Source organism: Vanellus vanellus (genome assembly GCF_965231255.1).
Source record: "Vanellus vanellus genome assembly, chromosome: 5".
In the NCBI taxonomy this organism is placed as follows: Eukaryota; Metazoa; Chordata; class Aves; order Charadriiformes; family Charadriidae; genus Vanellus; species Vanellus vanellus.
Window position 1 is genome coordinate 50,445,900 of NC_138910.1, and position 24,677 is coordinate 50,470,576.

General features: G+C 52.9%; 1 protein-coding gene across 1 annotated transcript in view; it reads left to right on the forward strand.

Moving 5' to 3' along the window:
- Positions 1-1,371: 1,371 nt before the first annotated feature.
- PAPPA2 (pappalysin 2) overlaps positions 1,372-24,677 on the forward strand; it is a gene marked incomplete at both ends in the record, with an annotated part of 95,003 nt that continues 71,697 nt past the window's right edge. The window contains 2 exons of the mRNA XM_082484152.1: positions 1,372-1,864; positions 6,985-8,047. Coding sequence (XP_082340278.1) covers positions 1,372-1,864; positions 6,985-8,047 — 1,556 coding nt within the window. The remainder of the gene's footprint in view (positions 1,865-6,984; positions 8,048-24,677) is intronic.

Genomic DNA, 24,677 nt, shown 5'->3' on the forward strand with positions numbered 1-24,677 from the left:
CCAGCTTTTGCTGGCAACCCTGCTTCAGACTGACCGCTACAGATAGTGTTTGGGAGTGAAAAAAAAATATATAAAATAATAATAATGAAAAGAAAAAAATATATATCTCTGCTGAAGTTCTCCTAGTCTCCCATGCCAAGTGTTGGTGCTACGGCATCTCAGGAACCAAGAGGAAACTTTGGGGGCTTGTTTTCTCACCCATATGCTTTGAGCAGCTCTCCCCTGGCAGCACCGGTGCCATACCCTCCAGCAGCATGGTGGGTGAGATGCATCTCCCACCACTGCCCTCTTCCTTGGTGCATCAATGGGGTTGGGGTTTTTTTTGCTTTTGGACATGCCTTTTTTACTCTCACCCAGATAAGGTGCCTCCAGCCCACCTTTCTGCATGTGTAAAACAGATGGGATCATTGTTTGGGGAAGGAAAAAAAAAAAAAAAAGAAAGAAAAAGCAGCAAAATCTCTGACTGAGGGGGAAACCCTGGGTCTGTCTGCACACGTTGAGCCAGACACCACCTCTTCCCTCGCCGAGGGAGAGCTGAGGGGGGGTTGTCCCCTCCTTTTGCCTTCCTTTCCCCCTGCCTAGGTGATGGAGATGAAGGATGGATGTGAGGAAGGAGGCAGATATCATACCCTGAGCTGCAGCAAGAAAAAACACGGGCACGTTTCAACTTAGAGAGAAATAAAAACAACAACAAAACAATTAAAAAAAAAGAGGAAAGTGTGGGACTGCCAAGCAGAGGAATAAGAGAGGCAGTGAACGGGGATGCGGGGAAGGCTGATGGACCAAGTCAAGAGCAGCCCGGGACACGGCAGGTGCTGCCGGTGCTGCCCCATAGCCCCGGGGGCTCTCTCCGGGTGTTGGGTCCCCTCCGCATCCCCTCCCCGCCAGCATCCTGGGCAGCGCCCGGGAGGGCGGAGGGAAGGGAGGGCGATGCTCCGCTCGGGGTTTATTAGATTGGACATAATCATCTTTAAATAAGGCAGCCCCCCCCTCCACACCCCTCCTTGGGGGGGGGGGGGGGGGGGAGCGGAGCGCCTCGGGGCTTTCTAGATAAGGGCGTCTAACGCATCCCCCGCTCCCGCAGGCAGAGCCGGGCAGCGCAGAGAGTCGCGCAGGGGCCGCCGTGTCCCGGGAACCCCGGCTGCAGGCAGAAGGGGGTCCATGTCGCGGTGCTCTCGCCCTCCCTCTCCTCCTCCTCCTCTTCCTCCTCCTCCCGCAGGAGCAGAGGGGAGGAGAGCGGTGCCGGGGAAAAGTTGGGGGCAGCGGTTGCGGCGGGGTCCGGGGGAGGATGCCCCGGCGCTGCCGCCCGCCGCCCCCCTGAGCGCCCCCGTCCCCCGGGGACGCCCCCCGCCGCCTTCGTCCCCAAGGAGGATGCTGCGCGGCGGGGCCCCCCTGGCCGCGCTGCTGCTGGCGGCGCTCAGCCTGGCCCGCGGGGACCCCCGGCCCCCCGACCCCCCGCCGGTCTCCGGTTGCGGGATGGAGGCGCCGAGACGCCGTGCCGCTCCCCCGCATCACCCCTACGGGCTGTACCCGCAGGGTCCCGGCGCGCACGGGGTGCTCGGCGCTGCGGCCCCGCCGGGCTCCGGGCGGCCGCGGGGCCGGAGACCGCGGGGAGCCGGGGCAGGCGGAAAAGAACCGGGGGGCGAGGCGGACGGCCAGGTCCGGAAGGAGAGGCTACGGGGCCGGGAGCCGCAGGTGCCCACCCCCCCCCGGGAGCGGCCGCTGCCCGCCCTGTACTTCTCCGGCGGCCGGGAGCAGCTGGCGGCGCGGCCGGAGGCGCTGCCCGACATCCCGCGGGAGGAGTTCACCCTGGAGGTGTGGGTGAAGGCGGAGGGCGGACAGAGCAACCCGGCCATCATCGCAGGTAAACGCCGTCCCGCCGGCGGGCGGGCAGGGAGGGATGGGGACCCGACCCCCCGCCCCCCAAACCTCCGTGGGGGCCTCGCCTCACTTCTCCGCTGTGGCAGATGACACCCTGCGCCCCCACCCGTGCCTTCAGCACCCCAGGAGTGAAATATTCCTCCTTCCCCTGAGACCAAACCCTAAAACATCACCTCCCCTCTCTACCTCCCCCCCCCGGCCCTTCCCGCCCCGTCCTCCCAGCCCGCCCCCCCCGGATCCTATCTAGTTTCTCCCTCTCCTCCCGCCGGGAGCTGGAAGGTCCCTTTGGCGGACACGCTCCGCCTGGCCCCTCCCTATCCCCCCCCCCCCCGTCATTCCTCCTTCGCCGGGGCCGCGGGCACGCCGGCGGCTTGCCGGGGCTCCCCGCCGGGCTAAGCGGCCGCGGCTCCCCGCGCTCCCCTCCCGCCCTGGCCGTGCTCCCGGCGGATCCCCGGGGCGGGCGGCCGCACGGTGGCAGCCGCACCGCACGCACGGCCCCGGCCCCGGCATGCCCCCCCCCCACCTCCCTCCCCGCCACTCCCCTTCCCGGGCTCCCGGCTCCGAGGGCTCTGCAGAGCGGCTCCCGGGACAGAAGGTTTCTACCGGGAATTACCCCTTCACCCCACCAAGCTAAGAAACAAGCAGGTGATGGAGAGCCTGAGGAGGCAGAGGGGACAGGCACGGGGGCAGAGAACAGAGCAGATGTCACCTCCTGCAGCGGTGCTTCATGCGGCCGTGCCAGGACAGGCGTTTGTGGCAGGGTACAAGCGTGGCAGGACAGCGCAGTGATGCTGGGCAGGGCTGGGAATGGGTGGCAGCGCCAAGATGTACCGCTCCCATGGGATGTCTAGTGTCCTTCTTGGGACAGTGTTGGGGCTGCTGTGTTTCTGTGCCACCCCCACCAAGCTGGCTCCTTGAGGAAACCCTCCCTCTATCCTAACTTTCCCTCCACTTGCAATCTCTTCACTGAACCCCCCCCATCTGCTTTGCTCACTTCCTGGCCCCTTTCATTAATTTACCTCCCTGGCTCATCAGGGCAATAGCTGCATCTTTGCTGCGGAAGAGGGAGGAGGGACAGGCTAGAGGCTGGGTGGCAGAGGGGGAAATCAGCTGAGTACAGGGAAACTACCTAGCGTTCACCTCGCTGTTTGCCTTCCCACTGGGGTCCTTGCTTCCTCCCCACCGGCAGACAGCAGCTTGGGATGCATGGAGCACACTTCCCAGCCATTGCATTGGCAGCACAGCTGTTTGCATCTGGAGGTCTGGCCTGCAGGTGTTGGGTTTTACTTTTCCCAGCTAGCCAGTGGGTTTTTTTGGTGGTATGTTTTTTTTTTTTTTCTTTCTTTTTTTAATTTCCTTGAGGAGGGTGGGACGGTCGTTAGTGCTGAAAGCGCCGCCGTGAGCGCTGGCACTCGCTCGGGTAATATCTCCCGGCCTCCGTGCTCCAGGGTTTGAGTCAGCCCCAGGAACCTCCGGCTGTCTGAGTCACTGTCCGCTTCCCACCCTCTCCCTGCAGCTGGGACCGCGGGGCCCGGGTGCGAGTGGCGAAGGGGGGACAGGCCAGTGCTGCTGGAGCTTCATGCAAGCAGGTGATGCAGGCAGCTGGAAGCCCTTCAGCAGGTGCCGAGTCTGCCTACGATCTGCCGCTCCTGCTCTGTCAGTAAAGAGGGGATTGAGCCCAGAGGTTGTCCAAAGCTGTGGAGGAGCTGGAGATGCTCCAGGTGTCCATGTGCAAGGGAGGAAAGCAGGGCAGAGCCGAGCATCTTCCAGCACCATTGCCTGGGAAATAAGGCCAGGCTGAGCAGCTCTGTCTGGGCAAAGCAAGCTGTCCTGTTGGCTGGTGTGACTGTTGCCTGGGTTGAAGGCTCAGAAGTTGGGGCTTTGTTCCTGTAGATGTCACATTTTGCTTTAGGGCCACCCTGGATGGGGCTGTTCATCCCTCTTAGCTCCTCTTGCATGGGGGGATTTCTGCTGGGGTATAACTCCAGCGCCTTGACACAGCCACCACTGGGGAAGGAAAGTGGTCCCTCTTCCATGTTCTTATTTTGGGCAGCAGATGAGAATCCTTTCATGTGATGTCATTTCTTTTTCCACCTTTTTTGCCTCCCCTCCATCCGTGCTTGCTCTGCTTCTGGTAAATCCCAAGGGAGTGTCCCCTTGTGCCAGGCTGAGGTTTTTTTTACTCAGATCAAAGACGGTTTTATTGTGATCCCTCACCAGATGCAGTCCCAGATCTCTGCTGTGTCTAAGCCCAGGTGTCCTCCTCGGGTCTCCAAGCTGCTCACCACTGCATGACCTGAGGAGTGACAACCATCTCAGGCCAGCTGCTCTCACAGCACAGCTAGTGGCTCCTGGCCTATGTCAGACCCTACAGAGCTTTAGCAGCTAATTTCCCCCTGGTACCTGAGTCTCAAAGCTTGGCTGAAGTATTCCTTGTGCTGCAAAGCTCCTGGCCCCAGCAGGAGAGGATGCTGCTTTGAGTGTGGTCCTTACAAAGTCGCGCACTTCATCTCTTTGGAGGCTTTTTCTCTATCAGACACTTTTCTGGCAGACACCTTTCTCTTCATTTTTTTGCACTGTTGCCAGCAACTCTTGTTTTAAACCCCAAAGTTATCACCTGAAGCACTGATGAACATCCCAAACCAGGTTAGAGCTCCCCTTTCCCACCTGATGGATCAGAGTTGCACTTACAGGTGCTGACGTTTTCTTGCACCTCCTCTGCAAACAGCTCTTTCCCTTCCTGGTGTGTTGCCACAGCACAACCTTGCTCCTTGGCAAATTCCAGGGTCTTGACTCTGCTTCACCATTCTGCAGTGGTTCCTGGCTGCGGAACGTGCTGCTCTGCCTGCATGCTCCGTGGCTGCTGCTGCACCAGAGATGACATCCTTCGCCATGTCTAGAAAGCACCAGCTGCTGCTGTAGGGGCTTTCTAGCCCCTATTGTAGAGCTGACCTTGGCCTTACTTGCACCCCTTTTATGAAGTCTCCAGACCTGGTTTTAGGCTCACTTAAGGTTCTTTTGGCCAGTTTTGAACTCATCGGGCTCTTCCACGCTTGGCTTGGCTCCAGCATGGGTCTGCGAGGATGCTAGCTCACACTCACCCTGAAGGCTGTTCCACCCCGACGCCATTTGCCCCAGTTTTTCTTTAGTGTTTAATCAAATTTGAGTCACTCTAAATCATTTCAAGGTGAAATGCATGAGTTTTCCTAAGAGAGGACGTACCAAGCCCTGTTTCCTCAACTTTGGTGAGGACCAAATACTAGAAGATGTCTTTTGAGCGTGCAGGTCTAAGCACCTTTCCGCCAGAACTTGGCCCAAAAGTACTCTCCATCTTTGCCTTCTCATGTCTGCAAGGCTCCTTTGCCTGCCTTCTCCTTTTTGGCTTCTCCCCGTCTCAGCTTCCAAGGTCTTTCAGCTTCCCTTTCACAATCCACCAGAAAACAAGAGTTGGCCAAAGCCCATCCGCCCACAGAGGCTTTGTGCGTGGCTGCCTTTGTACTGAGTGGTGGCAGGGATCCACGCCCAGGGTGGTTACAACCGTGGGATGGCCAAGAGGCCACCACCCACCTCGCCTTCGGTGAAAAGGGTGGAAGGGAGGGAGGGAGGGGTGCTGCTTCCTGGGGTGCAGCGGGGCTTGATGTGACCTTTGCCAACTATATTTAAGAGGGCTGGCAGGAGAGCCGAGAGGTCATGGTAACCTGGCTTCAGTAACATACCCTGGATGAAAGCCAGAAGGTCTGGCTCCTCCTGGAGCTCCTGTTCCTCTGCACCTCTGCCTCTGTCCGCTGACCTCTTTGCAATCCTGATGGCAGGTACAGTTTCCCCAGAGTGTTATGCTGAGCATCCCCTGGGACAGGCAAGGCAGTGGGACAGGGCAGGAGTGCCTTATTTTGGCCCGTGATTCCCTGACGCCACAGAGATGGGCAGATGGTGTGTGTGATGGGAGCAGCATGGTGAGGGCAGGAGAACCTGTGCAGCAGGGTGGAGACACGGGGCAAAGAGGGCTGGAGCGTAACAAATACCACAGCAGGAACATGAAAAGGACCCCTGGGCATGGGAGCAGATTTTGCCGGCACTGGGGCACTATTGCATCTGGAAGTGGGGAACAGGAGGAAGGTGCTCCCAGAAGGTGCTGCTTGTAGGGTTCAAAACACACCCCCAAGTTTGCTCGCCTCAGCTGATGTCTCCGCGGACATCCCAGCTGTGGTGATGTGGGAGCCCAGAAGCAGTTTTTCAGGCAGCGGGTGGGTCCATTTGCCCTTGACAGTATTTAAGTGCCTTGTGGCCATTGATTCCCAAGGGCATTCAGTGCCTGCAAGCCTCTGGTTCTTGACTGGGCGTTTAGCAGCCTGAGTTTCAGGGAAAGTCAGCAAAGCTCAAGGTCTTGCCCAGCCTAAAACACAGGTCTGCAACACGCTTGGGCACACAGGGAAAGGCTGAGCCTGAAGCTATTCCTGGGGGTGGGTTTATGCTCAGAAAAGCTTCAGGGGCTGAGGTGTGTACTTGCCTGGCTGGAGGCAGCACATCTCTCCACGTCCCTTTCCGACCCTTGCCTGTCCATGCTGGATGCATGACTGGGAGGAAAACTGGAGCGTAAAGGAGAACTGTAAATCTGCCTGGAAGCTGTTGGGGAAGCAGTCCCTGGAGGAGGCTGTTTTGCTTTGGGTTGCTGTGCTCTAATTCTTAAAAGCTTTGGCCCGCAGATAAAAAGCTTAGCCTCTAATCCCGTCCCACAAGAGAGCTGCTACGGAGAGCAGCTCAGAAACTCCTCGCTCTTTGGCTTCACCTCCTGTCCGCGCTCTTCCTCCCCTCTCCATCCTGCCTCTCCAACCCTCTGCTGTCCCTCCTGGTTACTCCATCTGCTCATCCAAAGATTTTGGACAGGGGCTGGGTTGTACCCACTGATGCAGCATCCACTGCCCAGCCTCTGGCCTCCTTTATTTACCCATGGCAGTGGGAGCAGGAGCCTCCTCACTGCGCTGCCAAGAGCTGTCCCATTGCCAAGGACCCAGCTTGTGCTCTGGGGAGGAGTGGAAATGCTCTCCGGTCCTCATCAGCTCTCCTCTCTCTCCATCCCCATCCCCGTCCCCGTCCCCGCTGCAGGCGTCTTTGACAACTGCTCACACACGGCCAGCGATAAGGGCTGGGCACTGGGCATCCGCGCCCTGCAGCTCGACGGCAAGAAGGATGCCCGCTTCTTCTTCTCCCTCCGCACAGATCGGGCAGCCGCTGCCACTGAGGTGACTGGCTACCACCGCTACCACCCTGAAGCATGGACCCACCTGGCCGCCAGCTATGATGGACGGTGGATGTCCCTCTATGTGGATGGGGCACGGGTGGGTCGTGCTGGTGGGCAGGGGGGGGCCCTGCACAGCACCTTCATGGCCTCCTGCCGCACGCTGCTGCTGGGGGGGGACGCCTGGGGGACCGCGCATGCTTTCCGGGGACACTTGGCCAGGCTGGCCCTGTGGCAGAGCGCCCTGTCCCAACCCCGTCTCCAGCGTGCCTTCCTAGAGGGGGTGGCTGGGGGCGCAGCAGGGATGGCTCTGGCTGCCGGCTTCGCCACCCCGGAGGAGCACTGGGTGCCTTTTCGGGAGGGCGCCTTCCCCCGGCAGCGGGTGCTGCCGTTCCCTCCATCCCCTGTCCTGCGGCCGCTGGGCCCCCCTGCCTGCGGGCAGACTGCCTGCGATAACGTGGAGCTGGTCTCCCACTACAACCAGCACTGGCCACTGCGGAGCGGGAAGGTGGTGCGGTACCGGGTGGTGAACCTGGTGGAGGATGGTGGCGGGCGGCCAACAGTCAGCCGGGACCAGGTTTGGCGGCAACACCGAGCGCTGAGCGAAGCTTTCCGACCCTACAACATATCCTGGCAGCTCAGCTTGCTGGAGGTACGCAACTCCTCACTGCGCCGCCGCGCCGTCCTGCTGGGCTGCGAACCTAGCAAGGTGGGCAACGAGCGCTGCGATCCCGAGTGCGAGCATCCCCTGACTGGTTATGATGGCGGGGACTGCCGCCGGCCTGGCCGCTGCTTCTCCTGGAAGCGCCGTGATGGCATCTGCCACATGGAGTGCAACAACATGTTGGATGACTTTGACGACGGTGACTGCTGCGACCCACGGGCCACCGACGTGGCCAGGACCTGCTTTGACCCCGACTCGCCCCAGCGGTAGGTGTGGGGCTTGTGTGGGAGGGTGGTGCATCAAGGGATGGGGTGTACCCTCTCCCTGACACCTGCTCTGCGCCTGGATGTTGCTTCTGACTGGCTGCTTTCCAGCATGGGATGGTGGAGGGGTTTTTCCTGCAGAGACAGATGTGCTGTGCCATCAAGGGCAAGTAGATCTTACGATGTGGGATGGCATCTCTCTGTGATGCCCTGACATTAAGTGTTTTTCTCCCCTGAAATGAATGGGGGGTGATGGGGAATGTGTCCCCTGGGGGGATTCCCAGTGCAGAGCTGCTGGTCTCCAGTGACATGACAACAGGACCTCAGGGATCCCGGAGTGGGCAGAGCAGCCTCATGCAAAGGGTGTGGTGTCCCCTGACCTCCCTGCATGGGATGCAAAAGGGAAACAGCTGATCCTTCCCCACCTTCCCTGGACATTTTTAAAACCTAATTTTAAAATTTTTATTCAAAATGCCTTTGCCTGAGTGCTGGGGTGAGAAGGAGGCAGTGCTGCTAGGTGGGAGTGACAGGATTTGGTAAGGTGGGGGTTGGCACGCGTGAGCCTCTCCAAATCTCGTCCTGGTGAGTGATGCCTGTGGGGAGATGCCCTTGGCTGGCCATGGGCAGGGTCTGATCACACCCTGCACCTCAAAGCCAAATGGTGGTTTTGGAGTAAATCCCCCTCTTCAGGCAAAGGCACAAGGAGGCAGCTCGGTGCCGGAGGAAGATGTGTGCCTTTACCATGTGCTGCAGGTGCAAAACACCCTGCAAAACACATGTTGCTCTGTGGAGCATCAACATGCAGCCTTAGGGGACCCCTGCTTTCCCCAGGGCCCTTTGGAGGCAGCAGCTGGGGTGGGATGGAGAGGGGGACTCCCCCACATGATGGGGGACCCCGTAGCAGCGGGGACAGTGGCCTTGGTGACGTCAGTGGTTTGTGCATGCCTGCCCTCCTTCCCGGAGCCTCTGAAGTGCCGGCAGCCCCGCTGATGTCTTCCAGCACTCGGGGCTCTGCCAATGTGCTTTCTGGCCGGAGACAGGGAGGGGAAAAAAAAGTCGTGGCTTTTCCTTTTTGTTCTTTTTTTTATTTTTTTTAAGCTGTTTCTGTCTCCATGTCAGAGAAAATTGCTCATTCCCTGCTGCTGGTTCCTGGCAATGGGCAGAGGTGCCCACCGGAGCAGGAGCAGTACAGCATGGATGGCAGCATCCGTGGAGAAAAGCTGCAAGGGAGGGTTTTAAGGACAAGTTGCTCCTTTGATCTTCTTCTTTCTCCTTCGCTTTTTTCCCCCTAGGCTGTAAGAGTAGGTAGGCTGTGGCCATAAATCCTTTTTTCCCAAGCCAGATTCTTCTCTCTGCTGCTTCTCAGGTGGGACATGGAGGGAGGAGGGGAGCAGGTGTCTCTGCTTGGGCAGTGGTGATGGGAGAGGAGCAGTGCTTCCCTTCCTCCCTTCCTGACCCTTTCTCATACATCCTTCAGTAATCTGAGAAAACATGGGAGGAGGAAGGGGAGCCTTTCTTCCAATGCACCCCTCTGGCCATGGAGCCTCACACCGTGCCTCTGCCCAAGCACACGCCCAGAAGATGTTTTCCCACCCCTGGAAGTCTCTTTGGTGACAGCCACCATCGCCACCCTGTGCCTCCCTGTTCTGTGTTTCCCATCCCTGTGAGCAATCACAGGTAGTGCTTTCCTGAGCATGGGGGAGATGAACAGCTCTCCTGCCTGCACAACAGCTCTCCTGCCTGCACCATGGCTCTCCTGCCTGCACAACAGCGCTCTGCTTATGGTGGCCATGAGAACCCAACGCCACTCAGCCTTTGTTTTGGCAGGGCAAAGGCTCGGTCCTTGCACTCTGTGTGCAGTTAGAGAAATGTTTTCATCCTCAGACAAGAAGGGCTCCACCTTAAATTAAAAAAGGCCAAATTTTTGCTGGTATGAATCAGGGCTTCCATTTGTCAGGATTTTCCCCTGAAAGTTGGGAAAGAAAACAAAACAAAACAAAACAAAACAAAAACCTTGCTTCTGTGGGAAAGGAATGGGAAAATGGGAACACTAGGGAAATAACAAATCTTTTGCAATTTTCTTTCCGCAGACCTCATTGGCCTGTGCAGAAGACAAGATTGATTATTTGTAGGCTAAGCTCTGAAAAACGAAATGCGGTGTGCCCGGCATTTGGGAAATGTGGGGGCATGAGTTGAATCCTGCTGCTGCTGAGCTCTTCCGAGCTGCCTTTCGCCATCTTCTTCGGAGGTGCTGGTGGACATCCACCCTCCTCAGGATCATCCCTGATGGGAGTACCCTGGGTCCTGGGGAAGAATATATATGTTTGGGGGAAAACCACTGGGAAATTGGTAGTGTGGGTGTGGGAAAAACCAAGGTGAGCTTGAGGTCACCCAAGGGCATGGCCAGGTGCATGTTCTTTCCACCAAAGTTGGTGGATTCCCAAGATACATGAGCAGGCGATCTTTGCCCAAGGGGTTTTGTTCAGACAGAGCTCCATCTGAGCGAGTACCTCTGGGTTTGCTCATAAGGTCTTATACTTAAATGAGCATCTATGAGGAACAGGGGAGCTGGGGAACTTACAGAAGGACTTTTAGGGTGGAAGCCAAAAGGGGAGAAATAACGGGAAATAAAATTTAACAAACTGTGGAAAGGCAACAAAATAGGAGCCAGGTGCTTTGAGGTGAACGACAGCTCTCGATCCGTAACTGGAGGAGAGTGAGCAAGCAAGCAGGCTGCTGCTCTGCCAAGACACCTGCACTTTTTCATACCTGCTGGAGAACCACATGGCAGAGCCCAGGAGGGAGCTGCGACTTTAGGAGAGCTGGGGAAGAAGGAAACCCCCCTGCAGGTGATGCTCTCTAAATCTTTCAGATCCAGGTGGCAAGACAAAAATTTTGGGATTTTTTTCATGGAGTAAATCAGCTCTGCTAAGACTCTCACAAAGAGTGGTTTGGATGTGAATGTTTCTTAGTATGGCCAAAATAACCCAAATGAGAAAGTTGGAGTGAGACACTGGGCAATTTCTTACTAGCATTGTAGACAGATTCAGCCTATTTTGGTGAAGGGTCTTGATACCTGGTCTTGACTTGCACAACCATAAGCACTCATGCAAAAGCTTTTACCATCTTAGCACATCCCTCATTTAAAATCTCCTTTCCTTGGGCTGCAGCTTTGAGAAAGGCAAATCACAGGGAGAAGCCTTAGGAACAGTAGTAGTGCTTCTTAGATGGTGGACATCTCAGTATACTTCCAGGGCCACACTTGGTGCTAGCATATACCCTTGCCCATGCTTAGCAGGGGAGGGAAATGAGGTTTGTAATGAAGGATTATAGAGCTCTGGTGGGGACGGACCCCGCTGTAGCTGAGGTAGGAGCTGCCCCCAGCTCTGTGGTGGTGGATGATTCTGAAATCATGGCAGTGTTGGTGTGCACAACACCAGGCTATCTGGCCATCTTGCTAAGTCTTTCCTGCAGCTCTTCTAGTAGCGTGTGGGACAAGTTCTGCTGTGCTCTGAGCCAGCTGGGCCACCACCTGCACGTAAAACCCGCTGGTGGGACTGTGTGCTTGTGGCTGGAGGGAGACTTGAGTGAGAGCTCAGGTGAACATCTGAGTGTAGACATCCCTGCAAGGCACCACAACAGGAGCCACAGGAAGCAGGTCAGAGACTTCTCATTCACCCTGGCCCACCACATGAAGAACAAGAGGACAGGCAATAGCAGGAGAGCTGCCTGCTGTTATCCTTCACCCAATCTTGTCCTGATTTAAAGCATTTTCCAGGAACTACTGGCAGTGCAATGCCAGCATCTGGAGTAAAATTTGCTTTGATTTGCTGCAGACACGCATCTTCTTTCGTGCCTGAGTGCTGTTGTAATTGGTGCTCTTGGAAGGAAAGCAGCAACAGCTCATTAACAGCAATTAACACTCAGTGAGGGTCCCCCTCGGGCAGTTAGTGAATGAGACTTTGGTGTGTGACACAGTTAATGTGAAAAGAAAAACCGGAGGGGAGTCTGGAGAGCAAAATGGATAAGGGCAGAGCTGCTGGGCCTTTCATCTCGCTACCCAAAGTAATGGCAGAAATAACCGAAGCGGTTATTTCCCAAAGTAATGGCAGAAATAACTGAGCCAAAGGAGGTGAAAAATGATGAGGCGTCTCCAGCCTTTTGGTGGTCTCCACTGGGATGACCACAGCTGTGATATTAAAGTGTACCTGATTAACAGGACACTTGATGAGCTTTAATGCAAGCTTAGCTGGCCTCCCATCCTAAGGGAAAGATGCTTAATTGGGTAAAGGTGGCTTGGGAGCATCTTACTTTTTAAGTGGTGTCTTCAAAAACTGATCCAGATTAACCTCATGTCACTCGTGGACAAGCCCTCGAGGCTGAACGAATCACTCCAAGCTATTCTCTGGCACCTGAGCAGCCCATTGTCAAATGTTCAGCTGAATGTGGTTGGACTGATAGCATAAAAGGTGTAAAATTGAGAGCAGGTGAAGCAAGGATGGCCTCTTGGGGCAACAGCTGACCTGCCCAGACCTTAATCCCAACCAGATGGTAGGACAACATTCAAATTAGCTGCTTACTTCCCCTCCAATTTCTCTTGTTACAGGAGCCGTTAGCAGATCTTTCTCACAGTGAAAGAGGGCAGATACCTGCAATGTTATTTTAAAATTACAGGCTTTGGAAACAACCTGAGGCCACCAATGCTGTTGTAGAGCATAGATTCAACTGGAGATAATAGGTGTCTGCAGACACCTTCACTTGCTGCTTATGGTGGTCTGTCACTTGAGGGACAGATGGAGGAGTGTGTTATCTGCATACTATTGAACTCGCTGCCTGTGAGATCTGGAGTGGGGGAGAGAGTATCTGCTTACCTGATGTTCCCATAAGCAAAGCATGATTGGGAGGTGTCCCTGCTCAGGGCCTAAGTACTGGCTGCTTTTTAGCTCCCTGTGGCACCTCTTGAAGTCCTGCTGGCTTGTACCCAAATATTGGCCTTGTGGTTCTCAAAGGATTTGGCCTCAAGTGATGGACTCAAGTCTCACGGTTTGTAAGTGTGGCGATGGGAAGATAAGTACTTTAGGGACATCAAAGGTGGTAGTGATGGGTTCACTGGCTGCTGAGATTGTTACTTCTCTAGCGGAGCTGCTGGGGCTGGGGAGGTACAGTAGTTAACAAGGCTTTTTGCTGCAGTCTGATGATTTCTTGGTGGATGCTTTAAAGTTTCGTGATGGTGGTTGGGTTTGAGCTCATCAAAAAACTTACTCTTCCACTGCAGGAAAGCCCACTTTCTCTGGACTTTCCCATTGACTACTGATTTCAAAACTTGACAAAGATATAAGTGGTTGTCCTTGGTAGAGCCCATTATATCAGGTGGGCAGGATGTCTACCAAGCTGCTTGCTTGCCATGGGACTTGGAGGCTACATGCATGTGAACGTGCCTCTGCGTTGCCCAGAGCCCTAGCTTAGGGCTGAAGACCCCAGGTGTGCTTTTGACCTTCTCATTCAAAGTATGTTGGAGGGTATTTGGCATGTAATAATGCATCCTTCCCAGAGGAAGGACTTGGAGCTCCTCACCTTTGGCTCAATGCACCGGACACTTACTAATGGGTTGTTACATGCCAAATACTCTCCAACGTACTTCCAAGAGGAAGGACTCAGGATGGTGAGAAGATGCGTGTGCTTGATCAGTGTGACTTAGTGGGTTCTGCAATGTGTTTACATTTATGCCATCGCTAGGGAACTGCATGCCTTGGCCTCCACCTGCTACCTTCACTTTCCCTGCAAGATGTATATTGTTTACTTAGTCTTCCTGCTTCTGCTTTCTGGTTCCTTCTTTGCTGTGAAGGCTGCTCCTTTTTTTGCATGTGGTGCACTTGTCTGTCCTTGGGTCTTTCCCATAAGAATTTGTGTGTGCTGGTCTCTTCAATTTTACCTGCAGCTCTTCCAGGCTCTTGGCAAAGAGCTGTCTTGTGTCTCCCAAACTTTATCACAAATGAGGCTATGAGCTGGGCATCTTAAAGGTCTTTGGGGCTTTTGTTCTCACAAAGATGTGAGAGAAGGAGATTATAACTTCTCCAGCATGGGCTGGTAAAGGGAAAGAAAGGGTAGCTGTGGGCTGTGACATCAAATTATGACAGGTCTGTGACAAGAACATCAGCAGTGGCAGAGGAGGTGGTGATGGGAGCTCCAGCATGGAGCCCATAGAGGAGCACATAGCCAGGGTGCATCTGGCAAGACTCAGCTCATCCACATGGCATCAGGCCAGTAGGACTACAGGAATGACCTCTTCCCAGGGGGAGATTGTGCCCAGGTGCAGCTGTCTGGCAGGACCATGCAAGGTCTTGGGGATACTGGTCAAGAGCAGAGGGCTCCATATCACACTGGGACCAGAGCTCTGTTGTGTTACTCCAGGGAAGCAGAGCAGTGGGGCTGGAAGAGGAACATGATGGTGTAGAGGTGTCTGGGTCCAAGGGTTGGTTCCCAGCCCCTGCCTTTGGCACTAGTCAAAACAGCTTGCATGTATGGCAGCATACTGCCAATGCACCCAAATCTTCTTCCATGCATTTTGGGGTGCCAAAAGTCGGAAATAAAATCTACAGTAATGCACTCCTTTTCTTCCCAAGGTTGAAGGCTCAGGGGTTAATTTCCAATAAGCCTCTGATGGAGGATGAGTCTTGCACACTCCTGCAAGCCTTTCTGCAAGCATGGAGATGTCAGGCAATGTTCCTTGAGAAAAGTGCCAGGTCCCCCCAGGGGTGGCTGCTTCTGCTCGGGAGAGGGAGAACACAGTATGCATGTGAGTGAGGAGAGAGGATCCCTGCCCAGTGGCTGTAAGTAGCCTGGGTGCTTTCGGGGAAAACAGCTGTCCCAGATGTGAGCTATTGTTTGAACAAACACTACTGTCCCAGAGGCTGATTGTATCAGCATGGCAATTGTGAAGTAACAGCGTGTGTCCAAGGGCTGGGGGGGATCATTCTTTGTCCATTCTTTGTTCAGCCCTTCCCAGGGGTCCTCCTTGTCCAACTGTACCGTTGCCTACAGGCACAGGACCCCAGCCAAGCCCCTGGCCAGGCTAGTGAGACCCCAGGAACTGAAACTGCAGGGCAGCAAGGAGCTCGGCAGCTGTGTGGTGGGACTCCATTAGCTCGGCGTTGACGGGGTCTCTGCGATGATTTATCCCACGTTTGGGTTGGCACACTGAGCAGCGGCCATTGGAGTTGTTAAGTGAACATACTGCTTTTAGTTTTTCTTGGCCCAGCTGCCACCATTATTTAGGAAATCAAATTGCCCCTTTGCAGAGGGTGATGGGGTGAGAGGGAATGGGTCTGGCAGAGCCCAAACCCACCGAGACGACACAAGGCAGAGGACTTTGCTGGGAGGCTCTGGGAAGGGTGAGGATGCTGAGCTTTTGCTACTGTCGCCTGCCAAGGACTGTGCTGGGTACCAGAGACAACCTCAGAGGTTTTTTTTGTTTGTGGTTAATGTACAATCATTACATTACAAAACTTCCCCAATAAATTATCTTGAGTCCTTTTTATATCCATGAGGAAGGCATTTTTAGAATGCTGGCTTGCGCGTGCTGCGCTCCGGCTGGGACACCCAATTGCTTGAACCTAAAAATAAGTTGGAGGCTCGGGACTTGGTCCTGTCCCCCCTTCCCCCCCTTTTTTTTTTTTTTAAAAAAAAAAAAAAAAAAGCAGGGGGGAGTTTGGCTTGATGAGATTTCTTTTCCTCTTTTTCTTTGTCTCAATCCCTTTCCTTACCAATATCCAAGCTGCAAATTTTTGCCCTTCAGTGAGAAGTTTAGCATGAGTGTAGCGAAGTTGGGGATCTTGTAGAAAGACTGGGCACCACCATCATGGTGAAGAGTGCCTGAGGGGGGTGTTTATTGACCACAGCGCTGTATGGTTCCCCTTGCAGAGGAACTGGGAGCTGTTAGCTTAATGACCCTGGGAACATCATCCCTGCTCAGCAAATTCAGGCACTGTTGTCAGCCCTGTTAAAGGATCCTTCTCCTGTCCGTGCCCAGGAGCTTTCAGTCTACACAGACGAGGTAGGCCAGAGGCTGAAAAGGCGGCACCCTGGTCTCCTGCCACCCTTTCAATGACTTGTGCTGCAAGGCCATATTGCCTTGCTGATGGGCATGCACATTGCAGCCTGCTGTGGGCTCATCTGAGCATCCTCAAAAATCCTTTCCCAGCCTTGCAGTGTCTGTGTTTCCTTTTCTGCTGCCCTACTAGTCAGGGAAGCTGGATGAAGAAGACTGACTCTTGGTGTTCACCAGAACAGGTTTTGGGGATGACCTCAAGCTAGGAGCTCTGCCTCCTCCATCTGTGCAGAAATCAGTTTGTGATCTGATTCTTGTGTACCAGCCATGCCTTCTTTCAGGAGAGGACTGAGCTGCATCCTGCTATCTGTTAGTCCATGTTTCTCTCCAGCCTTGACTGGCCCTAGCACAGAGCTCTGTGTGCACTCTGTCTCCTGAGACCTAGTGCTGAAGATGGTGCTGGTGGTGATGTGCATCAGTACCAGCTCTTTGGCTGGAGAAAGGCTTTAGACAGTAGTGTGGCTCATCCGTTCTGGCACGTGTGCTGTAGGGTCATCTTCACCATGCTTATCCAGTCCATAGCTCTCCTTCTTTCCCACCACCTCTCTCATCTGTCCTACAGAGGACGATCCTGTGGAAGATGGGTGGGAAAGGAGGAGGCATGTGGTAAAAAGCTGGACATTTGCTTTCCATTGAACAGTAGTGGGATGCGTGTGCTTAACTTCTCTAAGCTTCTTTGAAAACCCTGTGTGGCAAAACCTTCCAAGATGTTTGCAAACAGCTGCCTGTGGACAAGCGTAATTCCAGCTGTTCAGCCAGGGAAACTGAGACGCAAAAGTCGTAGACATCTTGCCCCCAGTCATGCAGCAATGAGGTGCTCTGGCCTCCTGCCTTCTAGTCCCTGGATAGGGAAAGGAGATGAAACTGCTTGGTCCTGGCTAAATGCAAGGCGAAAAATGATGCTCTCACTTGCACAATTCTCTGTCCAGAGTGCTTTTCTGAGCCTCCTGGCCTTGAGGCTCTGCTCAGCCAGGTGAAGCTCACACAGTGCTGAGGGAGACCTGGAGCGTTGCACGGACCTGTGTTATCTCCTCTGCCTTCCCTCAGCAGATTGTGAACTGCGCTGTAAAAATTGGCATTGAAATTCAGGCTCCTGGGGACGTTGACTTCCTTGCAGAGACCTTAAGACCTCCCTAAACCTGGAATGTTGCTTTGTATTTTTGCTGCAGGCAAAAAGAGAAAGCTGATTTACACCAGATCTACTCTTGTGGGTTAGATGGGAGAGGGCTTATCTGCGCAACCTGAGGCAAAAAGTGCTTAGTCCTGGCCTGGGAAGTTTTTTTTTATTTTTCTTTGAAACAAATAATCCAGGCAGAAAGTAAACCATACCTGGCTTTGTTTAGCTTGGAGCCTGCTCTAGAATAACTTGCCACTGTCGAGTTCTGCTGTGCAAAACTGCAAGGGGCTGCAAACATATTTCTCTGTTTCTCCCAGCACTTCTCGCTTGCCCTCTCTCACACGTGTTCCGTATAACACCAGCGTCTCACCAGTCAGCATCAACATTATCAAAAGAAGGCGAGCGCTTACCCTGCGTGGTGGATAGCGAGCCTCTCCAAAGCATGTCGGTGTGTGCTGGAGCCAGGATGCTGCCTGTGCCGGGCTTTAGAGCCCAGTCACCTGGGGCAACATTGAGCTCCCCTACTTCCCTGAGATGCTGCTTTGCTGCCTTTCTCCCTGGCAGCACTCCTTTCCTTCCCCTAAATGGTTCAAAACTGCATCTTTAACTCTGGTTCTTTGGAATTGTTCCGATTAACTCCCCCCAGCCACTGCTGTTTCCCTGTTTTCAGGGATGATGTCTTGTGATGACAGCTCCCCTCCCCTTCTCACAGCCCCCACAGATGTGCAGTAGCTTGCTGACTTGCTAGGTACGCTGTTTGGTCTGTGATCTCACAGATGGCTAGGCGTGTGCTCTGGGGAAATGATGATGGGTTTTCAGAGGCCACCACAATGGTCTGAACCCCCTTCGTGCCTGCCAAGAGCAATGAGCACATGTGGAAAGTCCAACCCAGTGGGGTTCTGTCACCAGGCACCTTCAAGCCTTGCGGTTTGCACCCAGAGTCTGCACTTGGTCAGCAGCATTGCTCCTTCCTTGAGTGCTCTTGGGGTTCAAGGGGGTGGAGGTGATTGTTGTGCCAAACAGGTGGGACACTACGTTATAGACCTACTTAGGGTTGGCACTGGGAGACACCTTACTAGGGTGGAGGCAGGCTGTGACCTGCAATATTTGCCTCCTTTACTTATTCCACTGATGAGGAGAAGCAACAGGCTGTGGCTGTGAACTTTCTAATTCCTGCTTCATTGGGTTTTTGAAGGGGAAGGTAAGAGGGAGCAGAAGGACAGAGGTCCCTTTGAAATTTGGGCGTTTTCAGGTCCTTGGTTTTTGTCTGGCTTGTTCTACAGAGGTGACGCGTACCCAGCCTTGCTGCCCAGCACGTGCATGGCTTGGGCTCTCCTCTTTGCAATGGCTGAACCCACAGGCTGGTGCATCTCGGGCATCTGTGTTCATGCAGGCTCACAAAAAAGGCAGCAAGGAGAGGGGAGCTGCCTCTGTGATGGGCAAAGGTGGGGAGTAACTGCAGCCTGTGTTGAGCCTTTGTAGACCTTGGAGAGCTGGTGGGGGTGGCAACCCTAAATACATGCCTTAGCCAGGGGGAGGGAAGGCTTCAGTTAGTGCTTGCAGACACCATGAAATACATATAAGGGTTTAGTCTGTTCATTGCTTGCAGGATTATTTCTTGGTAATTAGTACATTCCTTTGGAGTTCACTCCTATTGATGTTTTTGGTATGTGTTAACCCCAGATAAACCAAGATTTCTGCCTGGGAATTTCACTGTAGGATCATCAACTGGGAGCCTCTAGGTTGAATTTAAATCCAGGAGTCTGAGGCACGTATGGCTTTTCAGCTCCTGAGGAGCTCTCCTTGGGAGCAATGAGGGTTCATGGTCCACGGAGGATGAGAGATGGCCCGTGTGCCCTCTGCTCCCACCATGAGAGCAGCTGGGAGCCCAGCCTCTCTGGAAACCTGACTCTACATCGCTGCCCGGTCTAATGAAAGACATCCCCATACCTTGATGGGTCTCAGATGGGTCGCGTGTTTTAAGATGATCTCACCCGTGAGGAAATGGTAAGCCTCTCTTCCTCAGCGATAACCATGATTCACTCTGATAGAAATAGAAAGGCCAAACAAGCAAATGGAAACTCCCTATTGACCAGGTCCCTGCAGTTTAAAAGGGTTTTTACTACCTATTCCAGTATGCATTTGAAAATCATATGCATTTACTCTTACATACTACAATCAGATGTTTTTTAAGCCATTAAGGCCCATTGGGTCAATAACCACCATTTTCAAAATCTATTAAATACCCATTTCCGTGGAAATAGAGCTTTTACAATTGATCATGGCTACCAACTCCCATTAAAATAAACCCCAAATGCTATCAACTCCCCCAAGATGTAGAGCACTAAAACGCAGATTGCCAGGACAAATTTATCCCAGGGGAAAGTTGATGGCCCATTATGCTTAAGCAACACAAGAATTGTCACATAAGCCAGGAAGTTTATAGGACTTGCATGGATTTGTCCTCCCCGAGGGGGTAAAAAGGAAGGTTCATGGGGTAAATCAGTAGTGCTAACAAAAGCTTAAAGCCAGGTTCCTGTGGGAGCTTTTTTGGAAACATTTGACTTATTTTGTATTTGTGCTGTAAGAAATGCTGAATTTGAGGGTCTCTTCTTGGTGGCGCAGGGTTTTCCATGTTGAATTACACAGGGATGCTACACCTCTGAGGTTGTGTGAGGAGAGCTGTTGGGAAGATGACCTTCCAAAGATGAGGTCCTTGTGTCTCTGCCCTGGGAAGGAAGCCCTTTGGGGCTGCTGGTGTTGTGGTGGACCCTAAAGCAGGGTATGAATGTGGTGGGACCACAAGGCATCCCTGCAGGTTGCCTCTCGGTGAGAAGTAGCTCAAAAGATGGAAGGCTGGTGTCCGGGAGCTTGACAATGTGGGGGAGAAGGGGTGGGGAGAGTAAATGTCCTCAATGCAACGTTGCTGGTGGATCTTTCCATGTAGAGGATGTGAGAGATGTGCCAGTCCTAAAATGTACCACAGATCAGAAAGACCCTGCTTGTCCTTTCTGAACACTGGTGATGGAGGGTTACAGCTTTGGCAGGTCTACCTCAGGAGGTGACCCAAAGGGCTGGGACCCATCTGTTGGCTGTTGTCCCCTTAGAAGGTAGACTCCTGTTTTTAGGGGGTGCAGCAAGGATGGGGGAACAGCAGCACAGGAGAAAAGAGTCCCAGCCCCAGTCCCACATCTTGGCTCAGCAGAGAAGCACAGGAGGGAAGCTTTGCGATCCAGCTGTCCTTTCCGATTAGGGCTTTGCTGCTTACTGTCTCTGCCAGACAGCAACAATTCTCAGGATGCGGGCTGGCTGCCAGCGTCAGCCGAAAGCTGCCGTGCCCCCTTTCAGGAGAGGTCAGGTAGTCCCTGCCGAGCCAGAGGCCATGCTTCCCTTGTTTGTCTCCCTTCATGCCTCCTTTAATCAGCTTCACCACAGCCCTCTGCTCCCTTCCGCAGCCCTGGATTTCTCTTCTGTGTGTGCCTGATCCTGACCCAGCACTCTTCTTCCCACTGCCCCATAACCTCTCTGAGCCCTTTCTTGCTGGGGGATGATGTCTGTGCTATGGGACCATGTCTAGATGCCTCCTCCATGAAGCCACTGTGAGAAGATGCCCCTTCCCCCTCCAGCAATGCGGTGATGTTGGCTGGTATTTGTGATAGGAATGGAGGAGGCAATGAGGTGAATTTGTCCCCTCACTTCTTAAGGGATTTTAATTTGAGGCAGGCGAAGGGGAATATGTGCGTTCCTGTCCCTGGAGGGAGTGCAGACATCTCTCCCTAGAGCAAGTGTTGTGGGACTTTCTCCTGGGATCGTAATGTAATGGCTTCTGTGTTAGGCACCAGGACCACTTGGCCATTTGGGATCATTGGTGGTTGGTCTTGGTGCTTTCTACAGTGCAGGATTGACTCCTCCAGGAGCTCAGGAGAGACTAGAGGTCTATCAGGTAGCCACAACCACTGGATTTTTTTTGGAAACTGAAATGCAACTTGGACAAAATAATGGTTCCTGGGTCCGAATGAGTGGTTCTCAAAAACCTTACCTCCTCCTAAGATGTTCTAGGGCTGGTGGTACCTCAGTTACAGCCAAGAAACCTACACCGGCACGTGCTGGGGTTCTCAGCAGAGCCATCCCAAGAGGCGCCTAGACAGGCCGTGGTGCCCATCATATGCATAGCAGCTAGTAACTGAGTGAGGCAGTATGCCAGCCTTGTCCTGAGGGCACAAACGTCATGAAACCAGTATTTTTGAATGATCTAAGCATCTGATGCACATGTGATATTAATCTGTGCTGAAGGAAGAGCCACTGGATATCCCTGTCCTTTCAGAGGAGCAGTGGAGGGAACTCCCCACTCCTGCGGTGGGGTAGTTTAACACCAGCTGGCAACTAGGACCACGAAGCCACTTACTCATGCCCCCTTCCCAAGAGGGGTAGGGAGAAGAGGGGAAAAAAGGAGGGGGAAGAAAAAACCCTGACCTTGTGGGTTGAGATAAAGACAGTTTAATAGAACGATATCAGAAAAGGAAAATAATAATAATAATGCCACAAGTCGCTCTCACTGCCTGGGGAATTGGCACCGTCTGGAGCAGTGATCGCAGGAGCCCACTGCCTGGCTAACCCCATTTATATACTGAGCATGAAGTCTATGGTATGGAATATTCTATTGGTCATGCCATTGTCCTGTCTATATTCCTTCTCAGCTTCTATGGGAAGCTGAAAAGAGTCCTTGAAAAGCATAAACATCACCTGGCAACAACTAAACCAATATGTATTGTTGACATTCCTTTCACCCAATCACTGGGAAGAGAATTAACTCTTTCCTGACTGAAACCAGGACAGCTGGTCAGAAAACTCAGGGGCTGGGGGCTTATGGTGCAGATACTTTAGCATCCTCCAAGAGAAGCCTCAAATTTGGCAAAGCTAGGGGGTATGCACCCATCGGCATGGGTGTTCTGAGGGTGCCCACCACGCTGCAAGAACAAGGCTGGAGGTAAACCTCTCCTGAGGCTTATTCTCGTGTATTCAACACAAGTGGGGGACCATCCTTGGTTCAACTCCCAAAACATCAGTACCAGTGTGCCACATGCAACCAGCTTTAAAACTGGTCCCTGCTCCGTCACCCTGCATGTAAGCTGTCAACAGAGCTATAACAAGATGCAGAGAGGAAACCAGCCTGTGGCAGAAAAGCAAACAATCTCTGAGCAGGCTGGTGGGGAGGAATTAACGTGGGTTTCCTAAAGTCAGGTGCCCTGGTATGGTGCCAGAGTCAAAGAGTAGTCCTCAATGCCTGACTATGGCTTCCCAAGAGAAAAGCCAGCAAGTGCAGCGTGCCTTTGCCTGCGTTCAGGCTGGAGGGGACATTTCCATTATTTTTTTGAAAGATGGGGTAGGAGGGTGAAAATAATAAAATGGAGACTTTTATACCTAAAAGTCTGCTGAAATTTGCAGGTGGATTTAAGGTCTGTCAGAGAGAGGACAACCAGATCAGTCCATCTCATTATGATCTTTGTTCACTCCTGTAGACATCACTGCATGTATTATATTAGCTGTTCTCCAGCTGCCCTGTGATCAGTCCTTCTGGATTTGGGGTGACATTTCCTCGTGCTTCTGCTGCAAATGTATTACATCCACTGACTTTTGTTTGTCTATGAACATTTCTGTTTCTGCACTCTTCCCTCCTGCTTTTTGCCCTTTGTTCTGTATCCCTACATCCCCCCCACTTTCAGAGTTGGAAGTCGCTGCCACCTTCCCAGTGGTTCATCTTCTCTCCCACCCAGTCCCAATGGCACTTCAGCCCCCATCCAACTGCTGCCACCTTTTTTTTCCTTTATCTTGAGCTCTGCTCCAGTACCATGCCTTTAATCTTGTTGTACCCCACTGAAAGGGAACTTGAATTCTGCCTCACAATCCTGAGTAAAGGTGGAGACCATATGTTAATTTTGTCCAGGGATGCATCTCAATTACACTGAGCTTCAGCTCTACCTTTCCTGCTCAGCAGATCTGCTCCTTCCTTCTTCTGCTCTTTTTATTTCTAAAAGGGTCTTTTACTGTTTATTTTCACTGGAATCGGCTTGATTTCGGGGAATTCTCATTTCACCCCGTATTCCCCGGTATCTCAGATGCAGTGGTGTCTGCTGGTCAGTCTTGGTTTTCAATTCTTAGCTCCAGACTTGTGTTTTTCCCTCCATTTTAAGTTAATCTGAATCAACTTGTTATTTGTTCAGGCCAAGTTTTCTTTCTGTCATCAGCTCTTCCATAATTTCTACGCTGCTTACCAAAACCAGGTCTAAAATAGCATTGCCTTTGGCTGTTTCAGTGATGATTTAGTGAATAGCTTTTTAGCAAACACTTCCAGGAATAGCTGGGCTGTGCCATTGTTAGCAGCACTTATTCTTCAGCCTATCTCAGAGCAAAATGCCCTCTGGGACTTTCTGGTCTAACACTAATGTTATTGTTTGTCTTTTCCAAATCTGACTTCAGGAAGTTGTGTGCTACCATTTGATGTAACGGGGAATTTGTCTGCCGTGTGCTAGTGATCTGCAGCCTTCTTGGTCCCTTTCCCCAGTAAATCTATATGGAAGGGTCACAACTTGTCTTTTTGATCCTGTCTGCAGCTTTGCCAGTGCACCTCTCTGACCCTGAAGCATCTGCTACTGCTTCAGTCCCAAAGCCAAATCCCACCTCCCACACGGAGGTTGAGGATTACCTCTGAATCCAACAGGAATTGCTCATGCATAAGGGAAACCCCTGATCCTGAGGGCCCTCGTGTAGGAGCGTTTTGCCCTCTTTGACATCTTGATACTCATCCACTCATGCAAATTTTAAACTCCCTCTTAAGCAGTGCTGCCAGTGATGACTGCTTCCCAGGCTGTTCTTTTACTCATGCTGTCAGTGCCTCAGAGGTGGGTTTTTCCAGGCATGTCCAAGAGGTGTATGATGCCCTCATCCTTTGTGTACCCAAATGCTCTTTGGCTGGAGTCCAACACCCAGAGAAGCTGATGAGAGATTCCAGCGGACTACAGAGAGTATTATTCCAGTAGTATTGTGCCTCCTGTAATCCCAGGGGAATGTCTGGCTGTTCCTCAGCCTTCCCTTCACCTCTTGCATGTGTTTTGTATCTGGCTGTGTTACCAAAGTCTGTCCAGGTGAGAGTCATTTGGATGGTGCTGCCTTGTTAAGTTGTCATGATGCTGGCAATGATGCTTGTGGCAGCATAGTGCTGGACTGGAGTCAGAGCTCCTGGACCATGGTCATGGGGCTGCAAATAGTCTTAACAAGTACAGAAGGACTTAAGCTTTTTCCTGAAATTACATCATCCCCCCAACTGCATTAACACCAGAAATGTCAGGGCAGGTAAATCCAGTGCGAGGCAGCTGAGGTTATGAGAACCACCACCAGTCAAGTCTGGAGGC